The sequence below is a fragment of the Musca autumnalis genome, unplaced genomic scaffold (genome assembly GCF_047663935.1).
Source record: "Musca autumnalis isolate F117 unplaced genomic scaffold, ASM4766393v1 scaffold_4, whole genome shotgun sequence".
Taxonomy (NCBI): domain Eukaryota; kingdom Metazoa; phylum Arthropoda; class Insecta; order Diptera; family Muscidae; genus Musca; species Musca autumnalis.
In genome coordinates, this window is record NW_027411977.1 from 12,159,114 (window position 1) to 12,179,991 (window position 20,878).

The 20,878-nt window shown below is 35.7% G+C and overlaps 1 protein-coding gene across 6 annotated transcripts in view; it reads right to left on the reverse strand.

The window, feature by feature from the left end:
• Lkr (Leucokinin receptor) overlaps positions 1-20,878 on the reverse strand; it is a 229,211-nt gene that overhangs the window by 20,433 nt on the left and 187,900 nt on the right. For all 6 annotated transcript variants that reach the window (XM_073987768.1, XM_073987762.1, XM_073987767.1 and 3 more), the window contains one exon: positions 19,376-19,524. In XM_073987768.1, coding sequence (XP_073843869.1) covers positions 19,376-19,524 — 149 coding nt within the window. The remainder of the gene's footprint in view (positions 1-19,375; positions 19,525-20,878) is intronic.

Genomic DNA, 20,878 nt, shown 5'->3' on the forward strand with positions numbered 1-20,878 from the left:
ATCTTATTTTTGATAGATATAGCGCCCATTAGTCACTTCAGTGGGTCATCGTATAATTTTGGACCAGTATGCCAGGAAGCATGGACTTGTCCACGGAAAACATAATATGACTGTAAACAGGACCACAACGAACAGCTTCGGTATACATTTCCAAAGGATCTTCGAACAGACCCCAAAGTGTACTTAAGAGATCCAAAGTTTTGAGCAAACTGGTTGCACCGTGCATACCATTTTAGTGGGATTTTTTAAATATTGAGGGTGAAGTACCGAATGCTGTTGCCCATCTTCGAAATGAAACTAAATTTGAACAAAATACTCGTATGACGAAGGCCATACTGACGGACGGACATGGCTAAATCAACTCCACAGTCTGAAACGGATTTCTCCAAACATAATTGGGGTCCAAAATCATTATTTCGATGAGACACATTTTGCCCGTATGAAAGTGTATATACCCTCGTTAGCATAAATGTTGAGGGTATAAAAATGTGCATTTGAAAAAATTCCTCCAGCGATTTTTTCTTGTTTTTGAATTTTTTACACCTATTAACATTGCTGTCTTAGAATCCGAAAGAACTTTCGAGGTATAAGCGGTTTTTCTTTAAAGTTAGTAAAGGCACACCGTACATGACATTGTTTTATAAGGAGGCGATATAGTCAGTGCATTGTCCCAATTTGAACTTCTATATCTCAAAAATGATAAAATCTATGAAAATATCATAAAGAACAATCTTGTAGAAAATTTTCACAATACAATATTTTCTCTAATCACATTGCGATAGGACTTGCGGTTACCATGCAAAATCGTGAAAACCTAAAAAATCTCTAAAAATGTGAATTTTGATCGCGATTTATTTAAAAAGCGTTCCGGTGTTGTAGTATCAGAATCCGCAAAAAATTCCCAAGTGTAAGCTCCTTCCATTTAAAGTTGGTTCAAGAGCACCGTGAGGATTTTCTCACAAACACAAGTAAAAAAGTATCAGTCGGCTTTGATCGCGATTAATTTAAAAAGCGTTCCGGTGTTGTAGTATCAGAATCCGCAAAAAATTCCCAGGTGTAAGCTCCTTCCATTTAAAGTTGGTTCAAGAGCACCGTGAGGATTTTCTAACAAAGACAAGTAAAAAAGTATCAGTCGGCTTTGCCGACAGAGATATACCCTCAGCCTGTGTGGATTGAAATACTTTTTTCCAAAAAAAGACATTTATTTTCAAAATTTTGGACGTATGAACCGACAAAAGTATGGAAAGGATTAAAGCTCAAAAATTTGCGGGGATATCGATAGATAGGCCTTTTTTATCACACTAGACTACGAACAACATAATATCGCTGTAAACAGGGCCACTAGGACAACCTTCGGTAAAAATTTACAAAAATCCTCGAACCACGCAAAATAGTTGGTAATTTGTGGTAATTTATCCAAAATTTTGTGTGTGAGGTACCCGAAGGAGTGGACAAATATAGTCCATATTCGAACCTGATCTATATCTGCTAGATTTATAAGGATGTGTAAATTATGGACGAAATTGGTCGCTCCCATCAAGAGTTATCGTGCGCACAATTTTTCCGAACATTTTTGAACTTTTGTGGGGGAGGTACCTGAAGGAGTGGACCGATATGGCTTATCTTTGAACTTAAACTAAGTTTGCACAAAATATTATGAAGGCCGTATTTTAAACCGAATCGGCAGATCCGTTCGAGAGTTATCTTGCGCTCCAACCACTACACACGGTGTCATAGGGTTTTTTGTACCTTATGATGAAACTTATGCTGTCGTATGGGGGGCAGTGAATACAAGTTGCTACAATAAAAATCAAAGCGATTCGAGTGCAGGTCCTAAACCGAACTTTTCCGAAATTTTGTGTGGGAGGTACCCGAAGTAGTGGACGGATTGAATCCATATTGTAACCTCATCTAAGTTTGCTAGAAATTTTACGATGTGCAAATTATGGACCAAATCGGTTACTTACTTCAATAGTTATCGTGCGCACATATTTTCCGAACATTGCCGAGCTTTTTTGGGGGAAGTACCGGAAAGAGGGGACCGATATAACCCATCTTCGAACTTAAACTAAGTTTGGACAAAATATTACGAAAGCCAAATTTTGGACCGAATCGGTTAATCCATTCGAGAGTTATCGTGCGCTCGAGCCAGCCACACTGACAGTAGTACGGACATTGCTAAATCAAATCCAAATTGTCTGAAACACATTTCGTTCAAACATACTTGGGGTCTAAAACAGTGATGGCCACCAACAACAATTTTCCTATGCCCGCGGGTATACGACACACATGTACACTGTAAACACAATCGTTCGGTTAATGCAGTGTTTACGTTTCCACTCACACTAGCTCAAGTTATAATCTGCAAATGTGTGTTTTTGGCCATCACTGGTCTAAAACCATTATTTCGATGAGGCACATTTTGCCCGTATGAAAGTGTAGCATAAATTAGGGGTGCTCAGAATAGTTGGTGTATTAGTAGTAGTAAGACACTCTCCCCATTGCTAAGCAATGGCAAATCAGAAATAAAGAGAGAATACGTGTAGTTTGTTTTTACGCTACCGTAAGGAAACGAGCGCCAATGGCATTAATGCTGAGGGTATAAAGAAGAAGTTGGAAAAAGACCAACCAAGTTAAATATGAAATATATTGGTTTTATTTATTCCATAAAAACAACTGAAAGAATCAGCCAGGTGGAAACACTTTATGTTAAACAAGAGAACAGTTATTAATAAAGTTCATGTTATAGTGAATGATAAGAAAATAACGACCAGTATCGCAATGTGAACAAGAAAACGAAATCAAGCCATTTCGACATTGTAAAATATCCAGTAAGAGTTGAAGTGGCTGGAGAAAAAAAGCAATAAATATCGTGTTACTTGTTATAAAAACAAATCAAAGAAAAACACAAAAAATAAATGTTGAAAATATTATGTATGCTTCTTTACTTTTTTAATGGCAAATAAACTGATTTACAAAAGTAAAAGAACGAATCATCATATGGACTGATCATCATTTATTTTTGCGGCTCGAAGGACCATTTTCAATTGAGATATAGTTGGACTGGAGTAGACTGTATTGCGGTTTACTTAAGCGGTGTCACCTTCCTCAATTTAAATATGCGGCTAAGTTGGACAAATAAAAGACTTTGTATTTTCTTGTAAAGATTTCAAGTAAAGTATAGTCTAATTGCAGCCGACATTTGCATACATATTTGTTCTGTGTTTTTATGTAGGAACGAAATGGAAGTGGCAACCTTTAATACGTAGAGTGAAAGCTCTTGGTACGCTTTAGCAGTACCAAATAATCTTGTCTGTAAAATAGTTTGATTTTTTGAAAAATCATAATGCTATAGATATAGAGAACCAATATCCTTAAAACATCTTGACAGTTTTGCCTTCCCAATAGCACCGAAAAAAGAATAGATTTCCAAACACACCGATCTTCTTATTTTTATACCCTCAGCATTTATGCTAACGAGGCAAATTGTGCCCCATCGAAATAATAGTTTTAGACCACAAGTATGTTTGGACGAAATGTATTTCAGACAATTTGGAGTCGATTTAGCAATGTCCGTCCGTCCGTCTGTCTGCGCACGATAACTCTCGAACGGTCAACCGATTCGATCCAAAATTTGGCTTTCGTAATATTTTGTCCAAACTCAGTTTAAGTTCGAAGATGGGCTATATCGGTAAAGTTCGAAAATGTTCGGAAAATTTATGCGCACGACAACTCTTGAAGTGAGTAACCGATTTAATCAATAATTTGCACATCGTGAAATTTCTACTTAACTTAGGTTCCAAAATGGACTCTATCGGTCCACTCCTTCGGATATCTCCCACACAAAATTTCGGATAAGTTCAGATTAGTACCTGCTCTCGAATCCCTTTGGTTTTTGTTGCAACAACTTGTATTCATTGCCCCCCATACGACGGTACAAGTTTCATCGGGGGCAAGTTCATACTTCCTGAGAAAATAGCCTGAAAGATTCAAAAAACCCCTATAACACCGTGTGTAGTGGATGGAGCGCAAGATAAATCTTGAAGGAAGTGACCGATGTAATCCATACTTTGCACATCCTAATATATCCACCAGATATAGATCAGGGTCGAATATGGACTATACATATAAGTTCATTTTAAGACCTGCTCTCGAATCACTTTGATTTTTGTTGAAGCGATTTGCATTTGCTACCTCCATTATGATGGTAAATGTCCATATTGAGGGGCAAGTCCATATTTCTTAGGAAAACAGCCCGAAAGGTGTAAAAAACCCCTATGTCACTATATATGGCCGACTTGGTCCAACATTTGGTCTTCGTCATATTTTATCCAAACTTAGTTTCATGGGGCAATACCGGTCCACAACTTCCGGTACTTTTTTTTCTTGCCAATATTTAAAAAATGTCACTAAAATGCTAGGACGATATCACTTGAATGGGGCAACCAATTTGGTCCAAACTTTGGATCTCCTAATATTTTGTCAAAATTAAGTTTAACTTCTAAAATGGCCCATATCGGTCTTCCCTAAGGGTACCTCCCCCACAAAGGTTCAAAGGTGTCTAAGTGCAGTTAATTCCTAATCCACATTTTCGTCGGCAAGTTCAAATGTCCAAAAAGGGCCACAAAATTCTGAAGAGACCTTAAACACATTCGATCTGTCCGTAGATGAGAGTTTCACTTCACATTGGCTAAGGGTATACGGTAAATAACAAAAATGTTTTGCAATCGATGAATCCGAGTTTCACCCTATCAGAATTCGCGAACTGTATATATATTCTATAAAGTATGACTACAATTCTTTAAAATGAAGTGTTTTAGGAGGGATCCCGTAATGTCGACCATTAAAATTAATTTTCGTGGAAGCTGTGTTGGCATCAATGTAGAAAAATGAGTAAAAACGGGTTGAAGCCAACAAGTTTTTTTATGTTCCCATACGATTTTTGGCTTAACCTTACATTTTATAGACCTATCCCCAAAGAAAGAATCACAGAATACTACATGGGCAACAAGATTGTAGTGTATGATTTTTCGATATATCCACTGCATCCACCTAAAATTGATGCTGACATTTTGAAGCCGGAATTTCGGGGTTTTTTGAATTTTTTTAATAATCCGGACGCGCAAGAAGATAGTATTCCAAACTCTTAACACCATTATAAAACTCGTGATTTTACGTCGTTTGATGCATATCTCATGAGTGTGCTATTTACAGCATCCAAGTAATTTGAGTCGAAAGGCCAAAATTTGATGCGTGAATTTTCTTACAAAAACTATTTTTTGCGTGTAAAATTTACAACTGTCATTCCATTTCCTTTGAAACCCGCGTGAATTTAGTTTTTTTACGCGACGGTTCTAATGAAGCCTTCCCCGATCGAATCCATCTACTAAAACCGCAGATATAGATACCTTGAAAGTCGGAAAATCAGCAAAAATATATTTTGACAAATCCGCGTACTAAACCGCGATTTTCTTTAAAATTTTTTACATAAATGGAATCCTTTACTCGCGATTATAATATTTGCGAAAACAAGTGTCATAAAAAAACAGAGAAACGCGAGTAATATGGGTATTTCGCCAAAAATTTAATGTGGAGGCACATCCGCGGTTTTTGAAGAATCTATATGAAATAGGTGTATATTGACGTATTTTTGATGGGCGCTCATGAAACCGGATGCGCATCAAAATCGTATGCACATTGCGCGACAACTTTAAGGTTTTTTGCAGTGCATGATGCAACTGGCGGCACACAATGGCCGCTGACTGAAACATCGAAATATGCATAGATATTGAAAGAGATTGATTCGCTGAATCCAAAAACGAATGCGCATCAACCGACTTTAACTAATTCGCGTATAACGGGCTTTTTAATTTTAATATTAATTGAATGATTGTAATTTCAATATTACTCTTAATTTCCTACCCTTATAAGTTATCACAGTAATCAGTTAAACTCTCGCGATGTTAAACCATATCTTTTGATGAAGTTTTAACAGTATACATTTATTATTCTATGGAATTTTAGCAAAATAGTTGGAAAACTCCCAAATATTTTTTTCTAATTTTTAGAATCAAACCAAAAAAAATATTTGCAACAATATTTTCCAACAATAAGTTTTTCTCTTTTGTTGTTGCTATAATATGCAATTTATGTACCCAATCTCTATAAATTTGGTATCATATTTTTCTACGCATTGTCTAGATTCCGCATATATTTTTTAATTTATTTTTGAGGGTTTGTACGGATTCTGGGAAAGGATAATTTGGATTTACTTCAAAATGTTTTTATTATTTGTTGATTTTCCGCGAAAATAATAATAAATTTAATAACTATTTAAACATCTACGAATAGATATGGAATGCTGTTAACGATTTATGCATACATTTTCTCATAACAACAAAAAAGATATTTTTAATTTTTTTTTCTTTATATGAGAATAAAAACCGCTATAACTTTTGCGCGCATTGGCCAATTTCGTGAACGCGAGCAGATTTCAAACCGGATTTTTTTCCTTTACCTCTATACCAAAAATCGTAGATGTGGTTGCAAAAAATTTTTTTAATTTTTTTCAAATGGAATTGTAAAAGGAATTTTGTTATTCGCCATATATCTGTCGGCAAAGCCGACTGACACTTTTTTACTTGTTTATTACTTAACTCATTATTTTATGCGAGCAAGTTTTTAGAATTTTTCAGGAATCGCTTATATTAATTTTGTCATTTGAAAAATGTGATGTCGCCTGACCTGGTAATCGAACCCCGGACATTCAGATTGCAAAGCGAGCATGCCTACCATTGCACCACCATCGCATATAACTATCTGTATACAAATGTCTTATTTGTTCAAACCCTACAAGCAATCTGAAGTGAGTTTTATCTAATTTTATAAATGAGGAGCTTTTTGGTGTCTAATTTTCTGTAAAAATGAGACATTTGTCTAATATACAATAACAATTACATTGTTATCCCATTGGCATCGTATCCAGTCACCATTTAGAAAAGAATACGATAGACAAATAACAACAATAACATATGTATCTAAAAATAAATGTAAGCCATCTCATTTATATCCCAATGAAGGATGGAAATTAGATAGACATATCTATTTTCCATCCTTTATTTGGATACAAATTAGACAGCTTACATTTATTTCTAGAGTTGTTGTAAGTTGAACAAATAAGACGTTTGTACACAGATATACGACGGTGGTGCAATGGTAAGCATGCTCGCTTTGCAATCTGAATGTTCGGGGTTCGATTACCAGGTCAGGCGACATCACATTTTTCAAATGACAAAATTAATATAAGCGACAATTCCTGAAACAATTCTAAAAATATAATGAACTAAATTAAATAATAAAAAACCAAAAAGCCAAAAATAATCCAAACAAAGGATTAACGACACAACAACAACAACAATAAAACAAAACATAAAATAAAAAGGAATTAAATTAAGTAAAAAAGAAAACCAAAATAAATTTTTGTTCTTTTTTATTTATTATTATTTTTATCAAGTTTTTAGCTCATATTAATGTTTTAAAGCTTAAAAAAAGATTTGTCATTAAAAAAATTTCGACTGGCCTGGGAATCGAACCCGGGCATTCAGATTGCAAAGCGAGCATGCTTACCATTGCTTCACCGATATTATCGTATTAATAACTTTCTGAAGTGTCCAATTAGACACTCAAAAATGTATCTAATGAGTGGAACAGTTCTTCCCGAGAGCATGATCTTTTTGGATAAGAATGAGACTATCGCATTCGTTTGAGCAATCTTATTCAAGTGACTCATTGGACAAGAAACAGATAGCAAATGTTGGCAGGGAATTACTACAATTCTAAAAATAAATGTAAGCTATCTCATTTGTATCCAAATGAACGATGTAAATTAGATAGACATCATAATGATACAGAATTGTTAGTGTTATTTGCCTATCGTATTTTATTCTAAATGGTGACTGAATACGATGCAAATGGGATAACAATGTAATTGTTATTGTATATTAGACAAATGTCGCATTTTTACAGAAAATTAGACACCTCATTTATAAAATATATAAAATAAGATATATAAAATAAGATAAAACTAACTTCAAATTGCCTGTAGGGATGTCTCATGTCTATCACAACATGATCGATCTGGTTTCTTGTTTTCCCGTCTAGACTCTAGAGGCATCAAGTGGCCTTCTGTGTGTCAAGGTGTTGATAGGTGTTGCAGACTTCCCTGAATTTTTTGCCTATCTAAAACCGATCATCTTCATTCATAAAGGCTGTACTTGCCGCCGTGGAAACAAAGATATCCTCCGACCCAATTTCAGCTTTGTAACTTACCAAGTAAGTCCGCCAGGGCGCAAAAGTCGGCAAATAACGTCCCGACATAAAAAAGTGCGCGGCCGCACAGTGGTTCAGAATCGGTTTTTCTGGTCAAAACTCTATAACTTTTGAACGGATAGAGAATTTTTCATAATTTTGCATCAAAAGGGATCAAATTCGGTCTAGTAGTTGTAGAGCAAGATAAAATTGTGAGTTTTTTTCATATTTTGCATCGAAATATGAGTGTTTTTGTGTTTTTCATATGTTTCAATCTAAGAAAAAAGCAAACACGCCAAGAACGAACCATAAAAAATTAAAATGAAAATTTTGAAAATTACTGTGGAATCCCATATAGAAATTAGATATCAGTTACTACAAAAAATTGGAATTTGGCCAGGAAAATCGATACTTAAAACCATTGTGGGCCGTTAACTTAAGAGGTGTTTGTTTTTTTCTTCTTTTTTCAAATAACTAGCGGCTTACAGTTAGTTGAACCATCGGAATTTGAAACACTACTATTAGCCGACAACACTTCCCCACTCATATTTAAAATCGTATACCATGTCGTTCGGGATTTATTTTTAGAATGTGCAATATATTTGAAAGCGCTTTTCTAATTTCTGGTTTTAATTTGTGAAATTGTGCTGCACTTTAAAATATCTATGCACCTCGTATGACCTTTTCCAGCAGAATGATTTATGACAGATGGCAAGGAGATGCCATTTCATGCTTTTACTTTTGATCTTTTACAAATTTTTCAAGAACGCTAAAGTTATACAAGGATTAAAACACCTTTGATCTTATTGCATTGTTGAGTTATTTCTTAGAAATTTTGTTTATCTTATTTCAAAGTAATAATCTGAAATATTTTACTCTTACGCCGGTTCGTTACAAACAGAATGAAAATGCTACACTCTAACAATTTTACCATCTTCTTCAAATTGCATCTCATTTAACCGCAAACCAATTCTATTTTAATTGGCAGTAGTAGTTCAAAGTTTACAAACATTTATATTTGTTATAGAGTTATGTAGGTATGTATATACGTTCCTATGTATATTTCCCCTTAAATCAATAGACAAATGGAAATCATCTTATTGTCGATTATTCCCTGTCCGTAAATTGTTTCAGAATTGGTTTTCCTCATAAAGAAAACGTAAAATTATCACATGATATCGTTTCGATTGAAATTATGTTTAGCATTTAAGGAGTTACCACCACTGGTAAATTGCAAAGAACAATTATGGCATTATTTTGAATGTTAAAAACATTGACTGATATATATATATATATATATATATATATATATATATATATATATATATATATATATATATATATATATATATTTTTTTTTTTTTTTTGAATGTTTGATCGTTTTAATCATTTGCTTTAGTTTCCGAAAGTATTAAGGTCCTTTGTCACGATTTTCCTAACAAAACATTGTCTTGTATTAACAATATTCGGAATAAAACTTTTATATCCACACTTCGGTCCAAAAATGTGACAAAGAACACACAACCACAAAAAATCGGCAGTACCGTTAAATGGGGGCAATATTAAATCGTGGACCTATACTGACAATTCTCTGTGATAATGTGGTTAAAATTTTGAAAATATCGAAAATCGGAAAGTACTGTGCTTTGGGGCTTTATCAAAATGTTGACCTAAAGCGTCAAATTTATTGGGGAAAGTTTTGTGCTCATAACGAAAACTAAATACAATATTTTAGCCATTTCGGTGAGACAGAGAGGCTATAGCTTTGAAATATCGAAAAACAGCAGATACTGTGCTATGAGGGCTATAAAAAATTGATCCTACAACAACAATCCCATCGAAAACGTAATTTCAGCCATTTCGGTGTGATAGTGAAGCTAAAAACTTCAAAATACTGAAAATCACGCTATACCGTTCTGTGGGGACTATGTCAAAACGTTGGCCTTTGCAGACAAATTTCAGCGGAAAAGTGTTGTTGCCTCAAAGAGGACTAAGTACCAATATTCAGCTATTCCCGTCTGATAATGAGACTAAAACCATAAAAGTATTGAAAACCGAGCGGCAGCGAGGGATGGTGGCAATATCAAAACGCGATCTAAAAGCAACAAATTTATTTGGAAGAGTTTAATGTTTCCAACAGTGTGGTAATGAGGCTAAAACCTTGCAAATACCGAGGCGGTACCCTTCTATGGAGGCTGTATCACAAACTGGACCGTTGACGGCAAATATTTTTTGGGGCGGGCGGTATTTTTAGTCATTGTGGTCTGATAATGGGACCAAAACATAGCTCGTCACCACGGGGGCACAGTGACCTTGTTGTGTAAACACACACAATCTCAATTGTGGTGACCCAGCAAACCAATCGTACCGACATCCTAATAAATAGGAACAAAATTCGAACGCTAGGTCCGATGTCGGATCCGAAATCGTAACGATATTTTAACGAAAGTTGTATGAAGTGGTTGACATAATTTCGGAATTAAATTTTGGAGCGAAATCGGATCGATTTCCGAAAGAAATCTGAAGGAAATCCTTGGGAAATTCGGAAGGGAAATTTAATTCCGACATTCGCTCCGAAATCGGTAAAAAATCTGAACTATTCCCCCTCCGAAAAATCGTTTAGAAATCGGAACTAAATCTGAATAATTTTGCTTCCGAAATTGTTCAGACGTGTCGGACATCCGACATTTGGTTTGCTGGGGAGTTTCAACGTTACATTACCACAGATAATCTTCTTCCCTGCCAACATTTGCTATCTGTTTATTGTCCAATGAGTCACTTCAATTAGATTGCACAAACGAATGCGATAGTCGCATTCTTATCCAAAAAGATAAAGCTCTCGGGAAGAACTGTTCCACTCATTAGATACTTTTTTGAGTGTCTAAGTGGACACTTCAGAAAGTTATTAAAACGATAATATCGGTGGAGCAGTGGTAAGCATGCTCGCTTTGCAATATGAATGCCCGGGTTCGATTCCCAGGCCAGTCGACATTTTTTTTAATGACAAATCTTTTTTTTTACTATAAAACATTAATATAGCTAAAAACTTGATAAAAATAATAAAAAATAAAAAAGAACAAAATTTTATTTTGATTTTCTTTTTAACTTAATTTAATTCCTTTTTATTTTTTGTTTTGTTTTATTGTTGTTGTTGTGTCGTTAAGTCTTTGTTTGGGTTATTTTTAACTTTTTGGTTTTTTATTATTTAATTTAATTCATTATATTTTTATAATTGTTTCAGGAATTGTCGCTTATATTAATTTTGTCATTTGAAAAATGTGATGTCGCCTGACCTGGTAATCGAACCCCGGACATTCACATTGCAAAGCGACCATGCTTACCATTGCACCACCTGCATATATAACCATCTGTGTACAAAAGTCTTATTTGTTCAACTTACAACAATTCTAAAAATAAATGTAAGCTGTCTAATTTGTATCCAAATAAATGATGGAAAATAGATATGTCTATCTAATTTCCATCCTTCATTGGGATATAAATGAGATAGCTTACATTTATTTTTAGATACATATGTTATTGTTGTTATTTGTCTATCGTATTCTTTTCTAAATGGTGACTGGATACGATACAAATGGGATAACAATGCAATTGTTATTGTATATTAGACAAATGTCGCATTTTTACAGAAAATTAGACACCAAAAAGATCCTCATTTATAAAATTAGATAAAACTCACTTTCAATTGCTGGCAGGGTTTGTTTTAACAATGCATTAACGCACACAATGATCATCGAGAGAGGGAGGGAAAATCTCGTGGGTGTGTGTGTGTGACGACAATGCAACCGCTCCGTTTGTGTTGGGCACACACACGAGATTATCCCTCGCTTAAGACGTCACTCCGGAGACACCCCAGCAAACCAAATGTCGGATGTCCGACAAGTCTGAACAATTTCGGAAGCAACGTCGTTCAGATTTCGTTCCGATTTCTAAACGATTTTTCGGAGCGGAAATAGTTCAGATTTTGTACCGATTTCGTTCCGATTTCGGAACGAATGTCGGAAAGAAATTTCCTTTCCGAATTTCCCAAGGATTTTCTTCAGATTTCGTTACGAAATCGGATCGAAATCGATACGATATCGCTCCGACATTTCGTTCCGAAATTATGTCAACCACTTCATATAACTTTCGTTAAGATATCGTTACGATTTCTGATCAGAAATCGGACGTATCATCCGAATTTTGTTCCGATTTCGTTAAGATGTCGGTACGATTGGTTTGCTGGGACGCCAAGGAAGATCGTTGGTGAATTACACAAACGATTTCTATAGCTTTATTATACCCTATACCACAATGTGGAAAAGGGTATTATAAGTTTGTTTTGGTAAAAATGCATGTAACACCGCGAAATATTCGTCGGAGACCCCCAATGTGGTATACCAATCTTCATATCTCCATTAGAAATTGTAAACACGCTCCAGGCCGCAATTATGGACCGATCGTCACGAAATATTGTATGGAGGTCGGGTTCATTTCAGAATAGATCCCTATTCTTATTGGTGATGATCGTGAAATATTTAGCGGGTGAAATGGACCAAAAACATAATATTTATCTAATTTTCTAGCGGCTCTGTAGGTATCAATAATAGTACGATCAACGCGCAATTTTAAATAAGTTAAGAGTATATCACAAAGGAGAAGCTTGCAATTTGAGATGGCGATCGGATAATATTTAGAGGGTTAAATGGACCAAAACTTTTATGTGAAAATTGTGAAAATTTTTAATATACAGCTTATATTTTAATTCCTGGAAGTGACATTTCGGACATGTGAGATATACTTGAAAGTGGAACGCTTGACCTTTCAATTGATGCCAATTATGTTGGTGTGCATGATCAGATAACAGAGTTACAACTCTCTAGAAGTCGCAATTATACATCAATAGTCACGAAATTTTGCACCGGGTAAGAGTATAGGTCGAAAAAGATGCCTACAATTTTGAATGATGATCTGATATTCTTTAGCGGGTGAAATGGACCATTACTTTTGTATGAAAAATATAAACAATTTTATTTTTGGTCGATATTTCGCAAAGTAGCCTACATATGGAAAAAAAAACTACTGACCTTTCCTCTGATGTAAATTGCAATAAAGTGTTTGCTAGATAACGGGCCTACTGCCTAATATATAATGGGTTCTGTGTAGAGAACCAGATTTTTATCCCATGCTACATATTGTCTCTCCATATGTTTATGTAACACCACATAATATTCTTCCTAGACCCCTTATTTGGTATGCCAAAATTCATATCTCGACGAGATAAAGCGATTTAGCGATGTGTGTCCGTCCATTAAAAATTGTTTACTTAAGGCCGCAATTATGAGCCGATTGTAACGGAATTTTTTAAGGAGGTTGGGTTCGGGCCAGAATATAAATGATTAGTTTTTGGTGATGATCGTGAAATGTTCAGGGGATAAATGGACCAAAAACAAAATTTTAACCAATTTTGTAGCGGCTCTGTAGGTCAAAATAATAACCCGCCAACTTTTAAACAAAGTTTGAGTTTATGATGAAGAAGAAGCGTTCAAACCAACGTGAAGATCAGATAATACTTAGGGGGTTAAATGGACTGAAACTTTTATGTGAAATTGGTAAAAATTTCAATAACATAGCGGTTAAACAACGGAAGTACTATTACTACATAAGTGGGTTTCATTACATTTTATTTTGTGTGAACTAAATTTTCCTTTCCTGCTACAAAAATGTCTTTGCCATGCTAGATAACTTTTTGGTTTTGGTCATAAGTATTATACATTACATCATTTGATAATTAAATTTTCACAATCATTGAAAAGAAGTTCCGTGGAGAGCGATTGTCCAAGGATAGTGGTATAGGGTATCCCATGGTCGGCTCCGTCCGACCATAGACTTTTCTTACTTGTTATGATTACCTTCTATCGCGTATGCCGACACTTCGGAGTGATTTCCAATGCGATTGTTTACATTTATTTAACAATTCAACATATTTGAAAATATATGGAACATTTTTCTATCTGATGATTGTATGAGAAGGTGGTGCAGTGGTGAGAATACTAACTTTGCACTATGAAGGTCGGGTTCGCTTCTTAAGTCAGGCAACAAAACAACATCACATTTTTAAAATGACAAAATTAATATAGGCGGAAATTCCAAAGAATAAATTCTCTAAAAGAGCGTACTGTAAACAAAAATTAAATAAAACAAGTAAGAAAGACGTTGTTATACCCTCCACCACGAGTTGTATTGAAGTAAAATGGAACAGCTAGTTTCCTTTCGTTTATGAAGAAGACAAATGCCAATATTTCTGTAGGATAATGTGGCTAAATCGTAAAAAGTACAAAAAATTAAGAGGTATGCTTCTATGGGAATATAGTAAGACGTGGACCTATACTAATAATTCTTTTTTGGTATATTGTACAACCCATTGGAAGGCTAAATAACAAATTTCAGTCATTTCGGTGAGATATTGACGTCAGAATCTTCAGAATTACGAAAATCGGGAGGAACCGTTCTATGGGACTACATGAAGACGTGGACCGACAAAATTAAAAGGGACAGTTAAATACCCCCAACGAAGATTAAATACCAAATTTCAGCCACTTCGGTGGAATATTGAGACCATAACCTTCAAAACACCGAAAATCGGGAGGTACCGTTCTATGGGGGCTATATAAAGGGGTGGACCTATGTATACCGACAATTTTCATATGGACAGTTTTATATCCCAAATGAAGACCAAATACCAAATTTCAGCCATTTCGGTGGAATATTGAGGCCGCAACCTTCAAAATACCGAAAATCGGGAGGTACCGTTCTATGGGGGCTATATTAAGGTGTGGACCTGTACCGACAAATTTCTGGGGGAAAGTTTTATACCCCCAGCGCAGACTAAATAGTAAATTTCAACCATTTCGGTGGAATATTGAGACCACAACCTTCAAAATACCGAAAATCGGGAGGTACCGTTTTATGGGGGCTATATAAAGGGGTGGACCTATGTATGTATACCGACAAATTTCATAAGGACAGTTTTGTACCCCAAATGAAGACCAAATACCAAATTTCAGCCATTTCGGTGGAATATTGAGGCCACAACCTCCAAAATACAGAAAATCGGGAGGTAGCGTTCTATGGGGGCTATATTAAGATGTGGACCTGTACCGAAAAATTTCTGGAGGAAAGTTTTATACACCCAGCCAAGACTAAATAGTAAATTTCAGCCATTTCGTTGGAATATTGAGACCACAACCTTCAAAGTACCGAAAATCGGGAGGTACCGTTCTATGGGGGCTATATGAAGGCTTGGACCTACAACGACAAAATTCTGGGGAAAGGTTTTATACCCCCAACGAAGACTAAATACCAAATTTCAGCCATTTCGGTGTGATAATGAAGCTAAAACCTTCAAAATACCGAAAATCGGGGGTACCCGTTATACGGGGGCTATATTACGGCATGGACCTGTACCGACAAATTTCTGGGGGAAAGTTTTATACACCCAGCCAAGACTAAATAGTAAATTTCAGCCATTTCGGTGGAATATTGAGACCACAACCTTCAAAATACCGAAAATCGGGAGGTAGCGTTCTATGGGGGCTATATAAAGGCTTGGACCTACAACGACAAAATTCTGGGGGAAGGTTTTATACCCCCAACGAAGGCTAAATACCAAATTTCAGCCATTTCGGTGTGATAATGAAGCTAAAACCTTCAAAATACCGAAAATCGGGTGTACCCGTTCTATGGGAGCTTTATTAAGGCATGGACCTGTACCGACAAATTTCTGGGGGAAAGTTTTATACCCCCAGCGCAGACTAAATAGTAAATTTCTACCATTTCGGTGGAATATTGAGACCACAACCTTCAAAATACCGAAAATCGGGAGGTACCGTTCTATGGGAGCTATATAAAGGGGTGGACCTATGTATACCGACAAATTTCATATGGACAGTTTTATACCCCAAATGAAGACCAAATACCAAATTTCAGACATTTCGGAGGAATATTGAGGCCACAACCTCCAAAACACGGCTATATAAAGGTGTGAACCTGTACCGACAAATTTATAGGGGAATATTATATACGACTTACGAAGTCTAAATACCAAAATACCGAAAATTGAGACGTACCTTTCTATGGTATATAGGGCTATATTAAGGCGAGAACCTGCACCAACAAATTGTTGTGGGAAAGTTTTATACCACCAACGAAGACTAAATACCAAATGTCAGCCATTTCGGAGGAATATTGAGGCCACATCCTTCAAAATACCGAAAATCTGGAGGTACCGTTTTATGGAGGCTATATGAAGGCTTGGACCTACACCGACAATTCTGGGGGAAATTTTTATACCCCCAACAAAGACTAAATACCAAATTTCAGCCATTTCGGTGTGTTAATGAAGCTAAAACCTTCGAAATACCGAAAATAGGGTGGTACCATCCTATGGGAGCTATATCAAAACTTAGACCGATGTGGCCCATTTGCAATACCAAACATCCTAGGAGTATTAGAAACTTCTATACCAAATTACAAAGCTCTATCTTAAAAATTGCGTGCTGTATCTTGATTTCAACAGACGGAAGGACGGACACACATACGGACATGGTTATATCGACTTAGAATTTTACACTGATCTAGAATATATATACTTTATAGGGTCTCCTATGAATATTCGATGTGTTACATACATGTTATGCTGTAGGGTATAAATATAAAAACTAAATATAAAAAAAATAAACAAGTAAAAAAGTATCAGTCGGCTTTGCCGACAGAGATATACCCTTAACCTCTGAATATTGAAACAATGTTTTCCCCAAAAAACGTATGTATTTAGGTGGTTTTTAAAATTTTGGGCGTATGAACCGACAAAAGTGTTGATTAGGATTACAGATCAAAAGTTTTGCGGAGGAGATACTTAAAGGAATGGATTGGTGCCATAGGGGGTTTTTACACCCTTCGGGCTGTTTGCTCAAGAAGTAATTTTGCTCAAAGTGCTTCGATAGCAAGTCTTATCTTAACTTATCCGACATTTTGTGTGGGAGGTACCGGATGAGTGGACAAATGTAGTCCATATTTTAACCTGATCTATATCTGGTATATATAATAGGATGTGTGAAATATGGACCAGTTCGGCCACTCCCTTCAAGAGTTACGTACGAACAATTTTTTCGAACATTTTTGAACTTTTGTGGGGGAGGTACCTGAAGGAGTAGACCGACATGTCTTATCTTCGACCTTAAACTATGATTGGACAAAATTACTAAGGCCAAATTTTGGACCCAATCGGCAGATCCGTTCGAGACTTATCTTGCGCTCCAACCACCTCACACGTTGTCATAGGGGTTTTGTGCAACTTTCAGGCTATTTTCTCAAGAAGTATGGACTTGCCCCTGATGAAAGTTGTACCGTCGTATGGGGGGCAGTGAATACAAGTTGCTAAAACAAAAAGCGATTTGATTGTGTGGGAGGTACCCGACGTGTGGACCGATTGAGTCAATATTGGAACCTCATCTATGTCTGGCAGACATTTTACGAGTTGCAAATTATGGACCAAATCGGTTGCTCCCTTCAAGAATTATCGTACGTACAAATTTTGCGAACATTTTCGAACTTTTGTGGGGGAGGTACCGGAAGGAGTGGACCGATATAACCCATCTTCGAACTTAAACTAAGTTTGGACAAAATATTACGAAAGTCAAATTTTGGACCGATTCGGTTGATCCGTTCGGGAGTTATCGTGCGCGCCAGCCAGCCAGACAGACGGACGGACATTGCTCAATCGACTCCAAATTGTCTGAAACACATTTCGTCCAAACATACTTGGGGTCTAAAACCATTATTTCGATGAGGCACATTTTGCCAGCATGAAAGTGCATATACCCTCGTTAGCATAAATGCTGAAGATATAAAAAATATTTTTTTATTTCCATGAACTATGGCGGAAATTATCTTCAAGAAGTGTCGCTGGAGACAAACGTGATTCATTTCTTCACAACTGAGGTCACTTCAGGGTGACTGCCGCGACTGTTTTAATTGCCTAGGTGGCACGCCTAAGTCACTTACACAATAGTTTTTGCTTACAGGGATATCTCCCTCTCTCGATTAACATCGTATGTGTTAATTCATTGTTTTCTTGTTAGAAAACAAAGCGGATGATCGGTGGTGAGATTTACGTTGAAACTCACCACAAACTATATTGTGTGTAAGTAAGGGCTCGCGAGCATAGACTAATGAATCGTATAGACAAAGAGATTGTAGTGTGCTTCTTTTTTGTAGGTGTCGCCCTTACGGGAACTGCTTAATCTTTTCACTCAATTGCACAATGTTTTGGGGGTAAACCTCAATATTTTGTTGAATTTGTTTATATGAGGATGTAGATCTGGCCAAAGATTATCCTCATATTGTCTTTTATCAGATAAATAGTTCAAAATCTATAGTAATTAGTAAAACTACTAACGCCATCTAGAAATTTTCGAAAATTCGAAGATAAATGCTGAGAGCAATTCTATGTCTATACGATTCAGTAGTCTATGATCGCGAGCCTCGTGGTGATGACGACTGACGTATATCGATATAGCCTATAATTCGACACATCCTGAGAGTAATAGAAATTTCTGTACCAAATTATAAAGGTCTATCTTATATATTTCGAGCTGTATTTCGATTTCAACAGACAGAGTTACCGACCAATATCGGTAAAATTAAATTGCCTATAATTTCGGTAATTAACTATGTTTTCCGTAAGTTAGCGACGAATAAAAAATAGTCGTAAAGTTCTACCGATAGCAGGAGTGCTGTCAACTGTTATTTGAATTTTTCATTCATAATTTTCGTTTTAATTTTACCAATTTTTATCGGTAACCCAAGAAATGAGTTAGAGAATCGCACCAGTGGTCAATAATATTTTGATGTGTTAGAAATTCCTTTCTTGAACTCTACAACTGGTGGCAACCCTTTAAAACCCTTTCAATATTCTCTTCGTTGAAACCTGTTGTTTCCTCTTATTGTTGTTGTGAATGTAAATAAAAACGATGAAATATACATAAGAATTGAAATTTGTATAACTTACCTCAATGGATTAAGAATTGCTCGATGTCGATCTATGGCAATAGCTGTCAAGGTGAAAACTGAAACATTCACACTAACTGCTTGAACAAATGGACAGAACCCGCACATAAACCATGGTAACGTCCAACGTTGTAGTAGGGCTGCTTGAAACTGTTAAGAATTCATAGAAAAAGAAAACAGAAGAATAATGATTGAGAAAAATTGCTTCATTTCTTGTTTAAAGACAATTATGAATTAGAATGGAGATATTTTAATGCAATTCCACATAAATGCTAAAAGAGTATATAATAATAGATATTATTTTTATATTCAACACAAACTTTAATATATCACAAGAATCTGTTTTGTGTACGTGAAAGAATTAAATGAACTAGATAGTGATGGTAGTAATTTTCAGAGTGCAACGATACTTGCATATATGGTTCTGTCATCAGGGCATACAAACCCTCCACATTCTGTTTGTAACTCAAATGATTATCTTGATCAATTAAGAAACAACCAAATATATTTCTCTGAGTCTAGAAAAATTTTCTGAAATCGAAGCCGGAGTCGTAAAAAACTCTTCTCCGAACCCGGCCAACAATTTGTTCTACATTTATTGTTTTTTTATTGTTTTTTTTTTCGCTTATAAATAAGAAATATGAATATTAAATTTTCATGTTATAAGAAAACTATGATAAACATGTATCCAAAGCATCTATTATACTCATTAATTCTGTTAGAGAACTATCTTTTAAATTCCTCTCTTGATGTCCATTTTGATTGATTGTTTAAAATAAACTTTGGAATACTGGCTTAAGATCCCACATACTCACGAGATAGAGGTCCACAGATTTTCTCGTCTTATCTTCTATGAAAGGATATATTGGACTTATATGAAAGAAGACCTACTGATTTTCAATAAAAAAACAACTGGTCTTTAAAGGAAGTGATACTGATTTTCCTAAAATAAGACCTTTTGGAGGACTATTGAAGAAGTCTACTGTTTATTTGAGGAGGTCAAGGGGTACTCTGTAAGAAAATCTAGTTGGCCTGTTGTTGTTCTATGAAAAGACCTACTCTATGATAAATCCTGCCCTTCATCAATGAGAATTTAGGAGTTGTAAAGTGTTATAATTGAAGCGACCGAAAAGAAGCAAGTGAAAACGGTTGTGCTGACCTTTGTATCAGACGAAAATCGGGTGGTATCGTTCTACAGGGCTATACTAAAACGTGGACCTATATCGACAATGAAGATTAAATAAAGGTATGAGAATACTGTGGGTAAGACCTTCAACGAGAAAAACTGCTTATTTATGACACGAAAAAGAAAATATAATATCCTCCAAGCAATTATACGAACTAAAATCAAAGGACGCCGACCGAGAGGGAGACGAGAAATAACATGGATCAAAAACCATTCAGGAATGGACAGGACACCAAGATGAAATAAGTCTTTTGAGCGCCCCCAGAAACAGAGAACTGGGTATAATCAAAAAAACTTTGTAATAATTAACATTCTATG